General features: G+C 50.9%; 4 protein-coding genes across 4 annotated transcripts; 2 read left to right on the top strand and 2 right to left on the bottom strand.

Moving 5' to 3' along the window:
• Window positions 1–1,628: 1,628 nt before the first annotated feature.
• On the bottom strand, window positions 1,629–3,426 carry BDP81DRAFT_452885 (major facilitator superfamily transporter; the record flags this gene model as incomplete). The annotated part of the gene is made up of 2 exons (XM_060592785.1): window positions 1,629–3,107; window positions 3,160–3,426. The coding sequence occupies 2 exons, from the start codon at window positions 3,424–3,426 to the stop codon at window positions 1,629–1,631; spliced, it is 1,746 nt and encodes a 581-aa protein (XP_060441414.1).
• Window positions 3,427–9,790: 6,364 nt separating this feature from the next.
• On the top strand, window positions 9,791–10,444 carry BDP81DRAFT_327935 (uncharacterized protein; the record flags this gene model as incomplete). The annotated part of the gene is made up of 1 exon (XM_060585174.1): window positions 9,791–10,444. One exon carries the CDS (start codon window positions 9,791–9,793, stop codon window positions 10,442–10,444), a length of 654 nt encoding a protein of 217 aa, XP_060441413.1.
• Window positions 10,445–11,135: 691 nt separating this feature from the next.
• BDP81DRAFT_435738 (F-box domain-containing protein) lies at window positions 11,136–12,823 on the top strand. The gene has a single exon (XM_060591075.1). It carries the CDS (start codon window positions 11,187–11,189, stop codon window positions 12,408–12,410), a length of 1,224 nt encoding a protein of 407 aa, XP_060441412.1. The 5' UTR covers window positions 11,136–11,186; the 3' UTR covers window positions 12,411–12,823.
• Window positions 12,824–12,963: 140 nt separating this feature from the next.
• On the bottom strand, window positions 12,964–14,649 carry BDP81DRAFT_328011 (L-ornithine-N5-monooxygenase; the record flags this gene model as incomplete). Its single annotated transcript, XM_060585181.1, has 7 exons — window positions 12,964–13,163; window positions 13,223–13,324; window positions 13,382–13,683; window positions 13,741–13,868; window positions 13,926–14,257; window positions 14,347–14,541; window positions 14,616–14,649. The coding sequence occupies 7 exons, from the start codon at window positions 14,647–14,649 to the stop codon at window positions 12,964–12,966; spliced, it is 1,293 nt and encodes a 430-aa protein (XP_060441411.1).
• Between the last annotated feature and the right edge of the window lie 1,615 nt (window positions 14,650–16,264).

Genomic DNA, 16,264 nt, shown 5'->3' with positions numbered 1-16,264 from the left:
AGCTCGATAGCTGACGGCAGGGTGTAACGGGGTTTATTCCTGCTTTTTCGATCGGAGGGTTCCTGATGTGGCTAGAAACTTGAAGAGCTTCCTGGGCCTCTTGTAAACAGAGTCGCTGTGGATGTTCTGCTTCGGATGATATACTAGGATGAGAGCTGTTCCTTTCGATCGGCGGGGTCAGGATCAGGTTGGCAACTTCAGAGGCTTCCTGGGCCTCATCCAAAACGAATTGACTTGGGTATTTTGCTTCAAGTGACATAGTATGAGAGCTGGTTTTTGTGGCTAAATCGTTTGCCGGCTTTCTACTTTTCCGCCTCTTGACGCTTTCTTTGACTAAGCCATAGAGTATGACGAGCATGAGACCCATCTTGGCGGCAAATAATTTCTACCTGTACTCTGGTGGTCGATGAGTTTTAGAAAATGCAGAAAGTGAAGGATGGATAGCCAGTTCGGAGAAGATGAATTGTAGGAGAGTCTATTTCATCGAGGAATGGTGTGGCCTTTGACGGACGGATGGGAAGACTGACATATTATAAGGCACTCACACCGTCACTATCAAGGTGCCATTCTTCCAGAACTTTCAACTCACGTGAAAACCCCGACACTGCCCAACCTTGAATCTCTGCAGTTGTGATCATCCGGGTTTTACATGCTACACCGAGCTCTCAGGGTTTTGACTTTGGCCTACATATGTTTTGATACGTCGCCGACGTTAGCCCGGCCAATGAGTGACTGGATCTGTGTTCTTTCATTCTTGGTATTGGCCTTTTGATTCAAGTTTCCCTAACTTGATGAAAGTAGCGCATATGACACAACCAGAGCGCGTGGTGAGTGTGCTCAATAACTCGTGGTATACCTTACGTAAAGATTTGGTCTTAAACCTCGGAAACTTCAAACGACAGCACCCGTGTTGATTGTACCTCATGAAAGCTTCACTGTGCGGTCTTGTTCCATTCAGACTCATGTACCAAAAGACAAGATTTCGACCCTTGTGTCGGTCGTAGGTGCCCATGATCCATAACGGACGTAAGTCCCCTGCTGCAAGCATTGTTGAGCTCGTCGCCGCAGCTTCTGCGACGCAAACATGCAATTATTCAACCTGCGGAGAAGAGAGGTTACGCATGTTCTTGTTGGTACCGGGGTCCTTCGTCGACTGCAGGCCCGAAGCAAACAATCAACTTGCGGCACAGAGCCAAGCGGCCAGGATAAAACATCGGAGCTTCCCCCAACTGGTGTTGGATACGAGCAACCGATCGCAAAATGACATGATGTTGAAGCGGGTTCAATTTCCCGGTACTCTAACCGTACGGCCGAAATTTTAGGTGGAGCGGAAAGATGTGTCCGGGATGGGTAGCGAGAAAGGTTAGATTCTTGGTGTTGTCTCTGTGGAATGTAGCAAGTGCTTCTCGAAGGAATTTGATCGTCTCTCGATGCGTTCAGCTGCGTGTCCGCCGCCGTTAGGGCGCGCCTGAAGTCGCGGCCACGGTCTCGTTTCGTCACGTCTTGGATTCGTACACAGAGAATGAGACAATAAGAGTCAAAAAGATTTTTTTACGAACAAAACAGAACTTTTACTTTGGTGGTGAGACCTGTGAAATCTAAACTTAGACATACAACATCTTGAACACCTATCTCTTCTCAATGTCCGCATCATCCCCATTCACGACGGCACCCTCGGCCTCTGATCTTTTAGCCTCAGACGGCTCGGCCCTGCCGACAATCTCTGAGCTACGGAAAAATACCACCACAATCGTAAGAGACGTGATCCCGAGCGCAAAGTTCATCCAGTTGGCGGCCCGCAGTCCGTCCAACGACGGCTGGTCCCACTCCAACACTGGACCCGCTTCCTCGACCGATACACCCCTGGCCTTGGCCATGATGGTTGTCTGGACGGCTGTGGAGATGGCCAGGCCGATGGACCGGCCAACTTGCCCCACAGAGTTGACGAGCGCGCCGCCAAGAGCCTGGTCTTCCTGGGGCACGGCCTTGGAGACAAATAGGATGAGGGTGGGCCATGCCATATCCGCGCCGATGACTGATAGGATCATAGCAGGTAGTCCGTAGGCGAAGTATGATGTGCTCGGGGGTATCGGTGTCGCGAAGAGCAAGCACGCGATGGAGACGGAGACGTTGCCGCACACGAGGAGTATATACGTTGGCACACGTGAAATGAGAAGCGCAGCTGCCCAGGCCACCATGATTCCGCCAATACCGGTGGGAAGGAAGTAAAGCGTGGTTGTGAGGATGGACTTAGCCTGGTAGTCCTGGTAGAAGTAGGTCGCGAATATGAGGAAGTTGTTGAATGAGGCGAAGAACATGGCCATGATGGCGAGCGCGGCACAGAACTTCCCGCTGTGGAAGATGGAGGTCTTCATAAGCGGAAGGCGATTTGTCTTGAACTCAAGATGACGCTGCCAGAACCAGAAGACTCCCATAATGATGAATGAGACGACGACGAGAACCGAGATCCAAGGAGTCTTCCAGCCAACGACGTTGCCCTCAGTGAGTGCCAACATGAGAGCCAGGAGACCGACCGTAATCAAAGCTCCACCGATCCAGTCAACCGACTTTCTAGCACTAGCACCCTTCTTGGGCAGCATTGGCGCAGCAGGAGGGATAAAAAAGATACCCGCGACAGCAACTAGACCTGCGAGAATAGCCATGACGCCGAATACCCACTTCCAGTTGGCGTACTCGGCGATGAAGCCAGACAGAATGGTGCCGAAGGTGCTTCCCAGGGGCACACCAGCTCCATATGCCACAAATGCATACGTCTTTGCCTTTCCGGGAGGGAATGTTGTTCCCAGGATTCCGATCGCTGTTGGTACGTTGGCGGCGGCGCCTAGACCTTGTAAGCCGCGGAAGACATTAAAGGCGATCTCGTTGGGGATGAAGGGGTTGGCGATGGTCATGACGGCAAGCCAAGCTGTGCCAGCGATGAAGATGATGCGCTTATCATATATGTCGGCGATACGGCCCCAGAGGAGGAGGAAGCATCCGAATGTGAGAGAGTAAGCTGAGACGATCCATTGGAGACGTGACTCTGGGATGCCGATGTCTCGACCGATGGTGGGGAGGATGATGACCACGGCTTGTACTGAGAGAGTCTGAATATCATCGTGAGATAGGTCGGTAGATAGTGCATTCCGAAGTACATACGTTTATGAAGCTTGCACCGCTGACGGTTGTGACGAGGGCGATGCTACGGGCCTTGGACATGCCCTGCTTCTCTGGCCCGCTGCTAACGCTGCTGAACTCATAATCGGTCTGGAATCCCTGACTAGACATGACCGCTGATGTTTGGACATCTTTCTCCGTATCTGTCACATCACCAATGTTGTGGGTGATGATGATCTCGATGTCTTTCTCCTCGCAGATCGGGACTGTCGCGTGAGGGGCGTCCCTCTCGTCTTGTAAGCCGTTCATCTTGCTGCTGGTCCCTTTTGAATGAGATAAGAAGAGAAAGGAGAGAGCAGATGAATGCTGCGAAGGCTCAAAGAATGTTGTTCTGCTGGATAGAGCTTGATCTGTACAATATCGCGCGAGGGACTTCACCTTTTGTATCCAAGAATCATGATGTGGATGCATGCCCCGGCCCCGGCAATGTTTGCTAGAGGTCCCTCCCAGAAGAGAGAGCTTCCCCCGTCTACCGCCGAACCGAACCCAGTCAGGGTTCAGTTGCTGTGGGTAGCAAATGAAGTTGGCGGCGGAGATCACCAAGAAAGATGTTGGATCCTTTTTCTTCTGCGATGCGCTCGACTAAGCTCGCCCTGGCCTAGACGGATGGAGTCCCGCGAGCCAGTGGGATGGGACTCGCGCACATCTCAAGACATGCGGAACCTCGACCCGGAAGGTGAACCGTGAACAAGACACAGGTTGGTCGATGATTGCGAGCATCGCCCTTGTCGCCGTCCCCCTCTGCTGGCGCCCCATGTCCGTCTCCCGGGAGGGGCTTCCGCGTAATGTTCCGCCGCGGCGGGTGAGACCTCATCCTTGCACGGGGAGGGGCCCGTGCGGAATGAGCATCACTTCTCCTTTCCAGTCCGCAAGAAAAAAAGAAGAATGGAGTTTGACGCTGAGGAGTGATGGCCCGCGGCCAAGGCCTAGTCTCTGGTCTCGCCGTTGCTTTCTTTCGCAAATCAAAAGTCTTCGACTCACCGGAGGATGCACGGAGCTTATGTCGGCAGTCGTGCTGGCCACGTCTCGTTGCTCAGGAGGAGAGCTGCAACGCTGGTCTGACCACCGAACAACGCACTTGTTGATCTTTCGAGTCTTACCGCCGCCTGTTTGGTTAAAGAAAAGAGCACACCAGATACAGCGTTCTGTTCGAATTTCTTTGTAGGTAGAAAAGTTTTTTTCTGCGTCGCAGGAAAAAAAACAACAACAATAACAATCACAGCTGAGGCGCTGCGGTGTCTGAGATGTTCCCACTTGGTAGATCGCACGTAGGGAGGAGTGAGTACACAGAACTGACAGATTTTTCTCTTGGGACTCGGGAGGGGGCATCAGCTTCACATTTGCACATTTCGCACACTAATTCGAGACATTGACGCATCGGGGCTTCCTGAGAGTGACTCGAAGAAGAGCGAGGTGTGAGGTGAGTCTCCCACCCCTCGTGTTGGTGAAGAAGGGAAGGGAGACGGCCTCATGCAGTTGGTCGTCATTTTGGCGCTGCTGCGGCCTCGCAATGTTTCCCCCCCTTGTTGAGAAAAGAACCTACTTAAGCGAAACTCGATGCAGCAGTCCAATCCCAGAAGAGTTACATAACAATAACCGGTGCATTCCCAGAGGTTTGGCTGCCCCCGGTCAGGAGGATGCTCACATAACATGCAGAAGAAAAAGCAATTATCCAGGAGATCCGAGTGTCCTTCCCGAGTGTCCTACCAAAGGTACTAAGGGCCCCAACAAGCAACGAGAACTGCGAAGCTCAGACAATGATGCCAGGTTTCGCATACAATAAGGCGTTCACGGACGCGTGCGATGGAAGCTTCGTGAGAGCTGAGCTCGTGGTATGGCGCGCGCCTCACGTTCTCTGTCATTCGCCTTTTTCCACATTGCTTTTTCCTCTCATAGATCTACTTCCCCGACATCCCTGCTCTTTGGATGAAGCTTCCAAGATCCGGCAGGGTCCCTTTTTCGATCTGCGTTCAGGTGCAGAGGGATGGCCCCTCACCCCTTGCCATGCATATGCGGTTGATGTGTGTAACGGAAAACGCTGGACGAAAACGACATCGGTCGATGAGAACATATCAAAAGCAAGAAATCGGAGACTCGTGATGCATCTTGCCGTGGTTTGAGATCATGTAAGTGCCCGCAAGTCTTTTTGCGAGTGCGAGCGTGATGGACCAACTGGCGTTGGTGTATTGCCGCTCAGACCATCATCGGCATTTAAGATGAGCGTGACTGAGTGGTCATCAGCGACTGTGAATAATTTCTATCAGATGTGATTCAATGTCGCTTTCTTTTCAAAGATGCCCCCGCATGTTCTTGTGGGACTCTGGAATAACTTGTCATCCCTGGCACAGAGATCGAGAATCTCTCGCTTCGACTTTGCGCAATCGCTTCCCCATTCCGTGGTAGTGGTTCCTCATGTGAGACACATGAGTGATCGCTGAACAGGATTTTTTTCATCCTCCGATGAGAGAACGATGAGCCCGTGAGCCCCAAGGGAGGGCCGCGTCAAGGGTCCTGGTAGTGCCAGGCGACGGGGAACAGCATTCCGTCTGAGACTCTACTTCCCAACTCGTCACCAATAGCTCGAATCAGGCATGAGGAAATCGTCTGAAAAAATGATGCCCGATCTCGGTTGCCCTTTGCTGATCTCGTATTTTGACACACAGCTTCCAAATTCTTGGGAAAGGGATGACGCCTGTCTTGTTCGATGACATACTGTCAAGGTTCCGATTCCATGGTTTATGGGTTTATACTCATAGCCCGGCGGCTGCACATTACTCGATTCGAATTTTCCGAAAGCATATCGTCGGCGATTGATGCAAGGGGCCGGAGGATGACGGGGAGCCGCAGCCGCCCTCCCGTCGTCCGGTAGAGACTCGCCCACGGAACGGTAGAACCCGAGTGGATCAGTATTCTGGCCGAAATACCTAATATGATTGAGGTCTCGGTATGCGCATCTTGGTCATATCAGAGGGAGATATGACTGTGCTTCTTTTGACTGCGTGTAACCATCGCCGCGCTGCTAAACCGCATTAATTTGAGACAATAAGAGGCTGCTAACCCTACCTGGTGTAAAACGCACAATCTTACTTCGTCAAAAATTTCAGTGCTGTCAATTATAACTAACCTCACTGCTTTTCGGTACTCAATGATACCAAGGACAGTCATTATGAACATTAGAGAAGCCCACTCAGACGACCTTACAGGCATGTCAACGCAAAGTTTAAACATCGGTAGTAATCATACGCAGCACGGTAGATAAATTGATGTAGTCGTCTAAACAGCTTGGTGCGCGTTCCATGGACTTTAAGGGAAGAATCAACTATGACGAATTTATGACATTCAGTCTCATACCGAGGTTCAAAGCTGCATAGGTAGATCTAGAATGACATTTTGAGGTCACTTTTTTAAGTTACGTTGAGGTTCCTTCAATTATCTAAGCCTAATTCCATTCATGACCAAACAACTAATTACTCTACATTAAGTCCTGACAGTATCTTTGTTATGAGAACCAACGAGCATCCCCTCCACAACTTCGAGTAAGGTATGGAAGACCTCAATTTTCTTTGTGAGCCGAAGGGCCTGGAAGATTGGTGGAGCTCAAAGATCGAATGTTGTAATCATTATTTGAACTCAGCACCGGTAGCCCAAATTCATCTAAGCTTTTTCGTGCACTTTGTTCAGCTGAAGCTGTCCCTTTCTCAATGAAATTGGAGCTGTTTCGGACTGTAGGTTGAAGGCAGATGACTTCATTTTCACTCAAGTTCCCAGGTCACCTTGACTTTGCAAGACAACTAGGTCAATTCATTAGGTACCAACAGAAAGCTGATACATGCGAGGGCGATCAAGGAGCCCCATTGTTAAATTGACCGTGGAGTTTTAACGCGTCAAGTCTCTTCGTCTTTTCTTCCAAGGCTCAGCGTCAACCTGCAGACTCACACAAGATCTTGGACAATTGAGCCAGGTTTCTGAAGGACCCGAAGCGCTTTGCGAGTAACACCATTGTAATGCTCCTGAGGCAAGAGCTTTTGTTAAGACGTGATAGTCTTCCCAAATGAGGGCTCTTCACAATATCCCGACCAGGTCACTACTTAAACTACTTACATTTGTTGCTAGGTTATTTAGACCTGCCCTCTGACTAAGACGAACAGGAGTCCCACTTCTTGCGGTTCCTAAGGACTTCGTTTGTTGTCTGTCGAGCAGTTGACGGATGTTCGATCTTGGGGACCTTTCACCTCACTACGAGCAACTACCCGGTGATACGAGTCATTTCCATCGCAGAACGCTCTCAGCATCTAGCTTGTTTATGAGGCTGGCACTCAGGCAAAGGAAAAGTCGGTATACGAGAGGATTCAGTGTATTATTCCGCTGGCTCCCTCCTATTTCCTTTCTGGTCCCCTCGACGGAAGGAGAGCAAGCGACCGATGGATTCCATCTCCATTCCTCACACTTTTCATCTTACCCTGCTTCTCATCGCCGTAACCCCATCTACTTCCTAAGGCATGGCACTCACTTTAGTCGACTCTTGGATATGAATATGCAAAATTTTCATGTGTCTGTCAATTCTGACGAGAATTGAGAATTAGGTCCTCTTCGGACTTTACGACCGCTGCCTTCAGTCCTCGATTGCCCTTCTGAGCTGCGTAATACAAAGCGATTCATCAACTAAGGTACATTTGAGAAGGCAAATTTTGGAACAACCTTGCACCTTCCATCCCACATCGGGCAATCATCTTTCCTATCACATTTTCCAGGCAAGGTCGATTTCCTAATGTAGCCATTCCGAGTACTCTACCCCTTTTCACCTTCACCTTTCATCTTCACCTTTCACCTTCACCTTTGCCACAAACCTCGTGAATCTCACATCACACCTTCACTAGCCTCACCTTTCAAACACTTAAAGAAAGTCGAATCCTTCACCAAGTACCTGAGGTAGCCCACTGTTTGGACTCCCAGATTCAAGGCTCTCAGTCTTTCTGCTATTCTTCACAATCTCAGCTTCACCTTTCTTTCTCTTCCAGGCAGTCCACCCACCTTTTGACCATCGTCACGTGCCTGACGACCTCTCGACCGCCCAACGACCAGCACCTTCCTTTCCTCCTCTGTACCCGCCTCCTTCGACCCGCCTGCCGCCTCGAACCGCCCTCGAACCACCCATCCTCCCATCCTCCCATCTACGAGCTTAAAACTCCTTCCATCCCACAACCAAGCCGATTCTTCTTCTCCTTCCTTCATCCAAACCCAAGGACAACCAGTATTCCGCCTGAAACAATTATTTTGCTTCTTTCTCTGCTCATCCAGTCTTTCAACTCTGTCACCAATCACCAAACATATCAAAAACTGACTGTCATTTTGCGAGTACATCATCGTCGACAAAACTTCAAGTGTCACTTGTTCTGTTCAAGACAGATACTTTCGCTACTTCAGTCTCTAGTAAGTATCTCCAGTTGGAAAGCAAACCTTTTCCCTATGCAATTACTCGCTAACCACCATCATAGCAAACCACCTAACGTCAAGATAAGCCGCTGTCCAAGCTACCAACTTCACAATGGCTGGTTTCGATCTTCTCACTGGATCCCCTGAGCACATTGCTGCCCTCCAGGGCCTGCTTAATGCCCCCTACAATGGTGGTATGCATGCCAACACTGCTGGGGGCAACGACAGTCAAGCCATTCTTCCCAGCTCTGTCTATGGTGCCGGTATCGGCCAAGACGCTCAGCAGCACACCAACACTCATCAGTATGGCACCAACAACTTCAACCACACTTTGGCCATGAACCACGCGATTGAAGCAAGTTTGCTCCAAGACATGGCCGGAGTTAGTCTCGCTCCTACCAATGCCACTGGACCAGAGAGCCGTCACACCATCATTGACAACGCCCATACTCAACGCCGAGTTGGCTCATCTTCTAGCCATGGGTCTTCAAGCACCGACCGGCTCTCCATCTCGTCCCGCGCCCGCCATGCCCCAGCCTACCATAACATCACCGGCTATAAAGCTGCTGAGAGTGCCGGAAAGGGTAAAGGCAAGGGTAGCGAGAACACAAACTCATCTCCTCCCACAACTATCTCTCCCGATTCCACCTCTGCACACCACGGCAGCTCCAACATCAACACTCAAGGCCAGAAGCTCAATGCGCAGGATCAAACTCCCGAGAGAGGTCCTGGTTCGAATCACTGGGTTCTGCCTCAATTTCGCGGCCAAGGTTTGCCTGTTCGGGAGCCCGTGAATGCTGGTTCTCAAAACAACTTCCTAGGCGGCCCTCGTGCGAGTTTGGCTGGTCAAATTCATCCACGGCCGCAGCAGTCTGGCTCTGCATCGAACTACAACCGAGTTTCCGACACTCAGCCAGGTGTTGTTATGCCTTCGACCCACCGCGACAATGCGAAGCCTCTCAACAGCCAAGCTCCAATCGGCACAGGTCGATGGGACAATCATCCCTTGAGGGAGCTGCTCACTCCTCAGGCCACATCTGTCTGGGGTCAGCAGAACCCTCGGCCTGCGGTTGCTCAGAAGGGTTTCCAATCTTACGCTCCAGTTGGCGATTTTCGACCAATGAATGCCGTCACTCGAACATTCTTCCGCCCCGAATGTGATCCCCAGAAGGATCTCAAGATGGCTCAGGGTGTCTCGGCTAACTACAAGGGCGACGCTTTGAACCCGCGCAACCTCTCGGATGACATTCCAGAGTGCAAGAACGTTTCTTTCTTCTTGACCAACCTCCCAGCTGATGTCACCTACAGCCAGCTCCTGGGTCAAATTCGTGGCATGGGACGTGTCTGGGCCACCGTGATAAACCCTCCTGATGGTCACGATCACTTCACTTCGGCTGCCAAGTTGGTGTTCTTCGAGCTTGCTGCTGCTCAGCGCTTCTACGCCCACTGCAGAAACCCGGCCCGCCGTCTTATTATCAGCGGCTATGCGGTCAAGATTGTCCGCAATCGAGTTCGAAAGGCCGAGGAAGACGTCGGTGGCTACCACTCTCGTGTTCTGGTCGTCACAGGCGAGCTGTCCTTTGTCAATAAGGATACTCTGTTGCGTTACTTCCGCACCAAGCTCGATTTCGACACCGAGGAGGTCATCACCCTGGTTCAAGACCCTCAGACTGGAATGGGCGAGTTGGAAATCCGATTCGCCTGCTATCGCAACCAGGCCGAGTCCGCTCGTCAAGCGCTGAGCAAGGAGTATCCTCCTGGCGCCACCCTTCCAGACGGCCGGATGTCTCCAATCTGGGAGCTCAGATACGGCGTCGACCCTTGCTCAATCTGAGAGCTTGAACCAGTCACCTTCTTGATTTGTGGCGGGATTTGATAGGTAGTCACTCCAGCCAAGCATAGCACGACGGATGGGTTGGAAGTGGAGATTGATTCACTTACGCTTGTTTTGGAAGCAAAAGGTTGTGAATATTGGGCCTAGTTTGTACCGAGATACTCAGGCATTTGTTATTGGTTTAATTTCTGGGCACATTGCACCATCACAGACTTCGGTCAATATTGGTGTTGGAACAATGGTCGACAATAATTAGTGCTTGCTTTCGGATCTTTTTGGACAGTGAGGGGACTTTCGGGATAGACACAGATACACGGGCAGTCTTGGAAGCCCTCCTACAATGAATTTTTTGGTCTTTGATTTGCATAGCATTGTGATTTTACTAGTTGTCGGTGATTTTCAGTTGACAATCGACTTCCTCAAGGTATCATGAGGCCTTAAATGTGGTATCTTCATCGAGCCTTCCAGAAGTCAGGATGTTTGAGGATGACATAAGCACAGGTTACATTCTGCAGATAGTCTGGGGAAGGAACGAGACCCCCTGCTCTTTCCTCTTGGAGATGTGCAGGTGTGGTCTGTGCACAGGGTTCTTCGCCCATTCAATTGGGCAAGCTCGGCGTGACGCAAAACCCCACACCTTCCTTCATACTTGGTGGTGGCGGAATCGAATATTCAACTTCTCACCCTCAACTTACCCCCATTACCTTATTTGATAAGAGAAAGACACCAAAGCCCGAGGCTCATGAGCACCTCACCAAGGATGAAGGAAGCCGGCGAGACCTCAGACACCCCATCGAAGGGAATGAAAGCTTCCCACCAGTGGAAGGATACGTCCTCCACGAAAGTCAATCCTGTCAACGCAACTCCGGTCGCTAAAAGCTCACAATCAACGATGGCAACAAGTACGACAGAAGGGCCAATCATTGACAACTCAATCTTCACAGTCATCAACAGTGATGGCACAACTTCCTACTACACAAGCAGTGGTGAGCTGATCAAAGGCGAGATTTCAAGACTCACCGAAGCCACAAAGGAAGTCACCGACAGCGACCGTGTCACTGCAAAGGGTGCACTCAATCTACGCTCAAAGAAGACTGAGAGAATGAAGCGGAAACTCGAGAAGAAGACCGCTAAGTCCTCGGCTCGCCGGACAACTCAACTCCTCGATCTTCCAAATGAGACCCTTGTCGACATCATCAGCCACATGCTCCCCAGCGAGGTTCTAAAGACTGCCCAGACCTGCAAGACCCTCCACAAGCTCATTCAACACAACGAGAAGCTCCTCTCACGCAAAATCATTTCTCAACGATACCGCGTTCTTTCAAAGTGCTTCAGGCTCCCAGTCACACTCGATGAGATCGACCCTGAGCTTCACCCAGTCCTCCAGAATGACGCCAGAATCGATATGCTCGGCATCCACCGGCGATACGTCCACATCCCTCAACCCGAGCCCTACGTCTTATGCACCTGCCTCACCTGTGTCTTACGCTGGCAGGCCTGCTGCGTCATCGTCGACTTCAACAAGTGGCGCCCCAACCTCGACTCTGGGGTTCCCATCACTATCATGCGTCGGGGTCAAGACGATGCTTGGAACATAGTATGGAAAGATAGAATAACAGATATCGTTCTCCAAGCCATCCGCTCCCCGCTCGCTTACACTCATCTCCTCGAGGTTCATCTCAACAACACCTGTGCCGCGATCAAGAGACAGAGAGCGAACAAGGGCAACCGGCGCCGTCACTTTGAGATGTCTGAGGCCGATGCGGAGTCCCTCACGGATGACTTCTTGGAGGGTAACGGCCCGCCGACCATCGATCTCCCATACTCACGGGACAACTATTACATGCTCGAGGCGTACATGCCTGCAAGAACCTGGCTCAAAGACGAAGAGAAATGGGTCTACATCCCGGCAGATTTCCACGACAGAGACCTCGACTGGGTGGCGAAGCGATGGGGCCCGGAATAGGGCGTCGCACAAAAACGGGGCAGTGGCTTTCGGGTGATTGAGAAGGGACCGGCTTAGAATGCTATCGAGGATCCTTCATCGTACTTGGAAACCAAGAAGTGCTACCAAGCCGTCAAGTGCACAAGCATGATGGCCTGCTGGATTTGGTTCCGTTCATCTTCAAAGTGGTCGATTCAGAAGTCGCACAGCAGTGGAAAGCATCTTGTGTGCCGTTTTTGAAACCGTCCTGAAGGCCATTGGCGAACGTGGCAGTTCACTGGGATACGAAAGATTTGGAGGGGATGGCATTGAGCTATTGGCGTAGCCGGCAGTGATTGAGACCTCTAAGAAGGGAGGCCTCATTTATCACACGACTTCACATGAGGTAACGAGTGACGAAGATCATATTAATTGATATGGAAACAATGTCCTTTGCCGAGAAAACAAACTCGGATTTCTAAATAATTCGTTGTTCTTGCCTCCTTCGGACTCTCCTTATTGCACCTGTGCCTCCTTTTTCATTATGGTTCAAGACTGATCCAAAATACAGCCGTAATTCACCTCGCCCACAATCCTACATCCGAGTCTCGGGCCTCTTCGTAAAGACACAGGTCAACTTCGCAGGCTTAATGATAAGCTGGAACTTAGCCTCTTCTTCGAAAGTCTTGCCGTCTTCCCCAGGGGCGAATTCGAAGTCATAGTTCCAAAGAGTGTAGGCGATAGTGAGGCGGAGGACGTTCCAGGCCAGACGCCTTCCCACACAGTCGTATCGACCTAGACACAAGATTATCAGATAAATCTTACCTATTGTGAGAGAAAAGAGACTGTGTTACCATAGCTGAAGGACAAGAAAGCCCTGCGGTCAATGATCAGTTCCGGACGAGTCGTCCAGCGCTCGGGAACGAACTCGTTGGGATACCTCCAATATTTGTGGCCTATGATGATCATTAGCCATGCAAAATCATACATCTCAGGCAACTTTCTGGACTTACTTCGATGATAGCAGTGTATCGGGGTATACAAAGTCACGTTTCCGGGGATGTACGTCCCATCAATCGTCACCCCCTCCGGCGGAGCCATCCTGGGCCCGTTGATTGGCGCAGGATCATACATCCGCAGGGTCTCGGTGATGACGGCCTCGAGCAGCTCAAGCTTATTGAGGTCCGTCACGGCGAATTCTCCCTCCAGAGTCTTGGAGTGCATGGGCGCAATCTCCTCGTAAAGACGCTGGCGGAGTCTGGCGTCGCGGGCGATGTAGTAAAAGGCGTACCCTAGGGTGCAGGAGATTGTATCTCTGGTTCTGTTTAGCATGCGAAGTTTTGTCGGAAAGAAAGGCACTAGAAATACGTACGTCGCTCCGATAAGGATAGCTTGAGAGTCGCTATACATGATATTGACGTTAAAGAAGGACTTGGGTTTCTCAGACTTATAGTCGTCGAGGAAGTACTTCAACATATCGTGCGACTCATCGGAGTCAACCTATTCAAATCATCAGCATTACTTCCCCATTGTTACTCCGGGCCACTCTCAACTTACAGCAATCCTCTCATCAACAAGCCGAACCCCCAAATCCTCAAACTCCCTCTGCATCCCCATCCGCGGCAACTTCGCCAAAAACACAAGCGGCCAAGGCGTCTGCCCCAGTCGAGAGCCCAACTTGAAAGTTGTCTCAATGAGGTCAAGCATCCTGTCTTCCCGGCCATCTCTGACGGTGCCGAAATCGCGGCCGTAGCCTACGCGGCCCATATTGTCAAAGGGAATGAGTTTTGCGTAGTGCGACGCATTGATGGGCTTCCCTTGGACTTCATCCAGGCGGGAAAGCCAGGTTCGGAGGACGGTGCGGGTTTCTTCTTCGTATCTTTCAAGAGCTGGAGAGGTGTTAGCGGATTCAAATTGTGGTTCGACAAATTATGTGATAATTTGACGCCTGGAGGGGTGGTCTGGGATGGAGTGTCACCTTTACTTCCTAGAGCCTGGTCCCAGACTTTACGTCTGTCGCGGTGAACCTCGTTGTGCGAAAGGGAATCCAAGTTCAACTCGCCCTTTGTCCTCAAGGCGTTGTAGAATCCAGTGTTGCGCTTAGTGCACTTTGTCTGTGGTCCGTGGATCTTGTTGATGGCGTCTAGGTTGACGATTGAGATGTCATTCGGGCCTGTGGTCGTGCTAACGAGTGCCTAAAACCCCATACTTATCAACGTTGTTTGCCGGTGAACTGGGGGCCCTTACCAACACGCACGAATTCCCCGTGCTTCTCGTGCATCTCGAGATATTTGTCGTGTAATTTCCAATCTCTGTTGAGCCACATGATGTAGGGCTTCATCATTTTGGCCGGGACAGGACCGGGGAACCGGCGTAGGGGGGTGGAAGAGCAGGCGATACACCCCAATACTAGTGAAGAGAGCCACGAAGTAAGAGCTAGATATCGCGACATGCGCCGTAACACTCTTTGCGAATCCCAAAGTTGTGACGGACTTGAGGAACAGCAGTAGCAATGTAACGCCATGGACGACTAAGATATTGAAAAACTTCCATGCTCCTGTGCCCGCGGATGAAATAGCCCCAGTGAGATAGGAGACCAGCTCCCGCCGCCAGGGCGCAGGCTGAGCCCACCCCGGTTTCCAAGTTAGCGCTAAATTTTGATAGTAATTCTTGCATCGTGGCTTCAGTTGCGAAGTCGCTGTTGTTCAGGTATAGTAAGTATTGAGGTCCGCATCTCCCGACTTAAGAGATGTTGAGGGCCCTGAGCTTAATTATATCTCCCGACTGAACTTCCCCTCAGGTGCCGAGGCCAAGTTACTTCGGTCGTGCAGTGTCCACGCCATCTGATACACCAGTAGTATTTCCGTCTTGGGAGACTTTGGGGTATCTCCCGGAGAATGCCCTCTTGGGATAGCCCTGTAATTTGTGCAAGAATTCGGCCGGCGGCCCGTCGGACGTCAGTACTTTGGCCAACACATAGAGCCCTAGGTATTCGAGAATATTAATGCTGCTGGTTGAAGACATTTTTTCTCCCCGGCACTATCTGAAGAGTTGAGAGAGAGCTTCCCCGCAGGATCCGATGCAAGTTGCGACGACTGAGCGGGATTTGGATCCCGAACGACAGGATTAGGATCTCGTGTTACCAGGAGGTAGATGTCGTGGAAAACGAGAAGAACAACTCATGATTAACCATTGTTTGGTGTTTTCAATAACACAAATCCTTCTACCTAGGACCGGCACTCTCGTAGAGGAGGAAACCAGTAGTGGTAGAGCGAGTATGTGAAAGCGATGTGGACGTGATTCGGCGTGTCATTGGACCCTAGGCCAGTGCCAACCGTAATTTTATGGGGTTCTCACACATGGTAAGAGTCAATCACGCGTGCCCAAACTTCGTTACATATGACAACAACTCATAGGATTGAAGTAGATGTGTTGTAGATTTGCATGCCGTGGCCAGACACCAACCTTAAGACGCCCTGAGCCGCGAAAGACCTATGGCAATGTTATCTGACTACGCAACCTACCAAAGGCCTGTCGGAATGATCAGACAGAAGTGTTGTTGCACTTACAACAAGGGCATTCAGTCACTCCATGCGAATGCCAACGTGCAACAAATGGCTTTGGGTGCAATGACGTATGCGTTTCTGGTAAATGTCGATTATTAATCATAAGCTATGAATCTTCGAAACGCCTATTCCCTCGAAATCAAGTGCCCCGCGTGGTATTTAATTCTAATGCGTCCCAATCTGTGCGTGAAAATCGTCATGGTTCGTACCCAGGTCTAGCAGCGACCTCTGCGGCCGCCCCATCCTCCTCCCATGCCACCGCCGTATCCGTGTCTGCCATATCCACCATAGCCGCCACCGAAGCCGGGTCGGGGGCCGGGGCCGCATGGT

This window comes from Colletotrichum phormii (assembly GCF_030913505.1).
Source record: "Colletotrichum phormii strain CBS 102054 chromosome Unknown BDP81scaffold_20, whole genome shotgun sequence".
In the NCBI taxonomy this organism is placed as follows: Eukaryota; Fungi; Ascomycota; class Sordariomycetes; order Glomerellales; family Glomerellaceae; genus Colletotrichum; species Colletotrichum phormii.
This window is presented reverse-complemented; position numbering and strand designations above follow the sequence as displayed.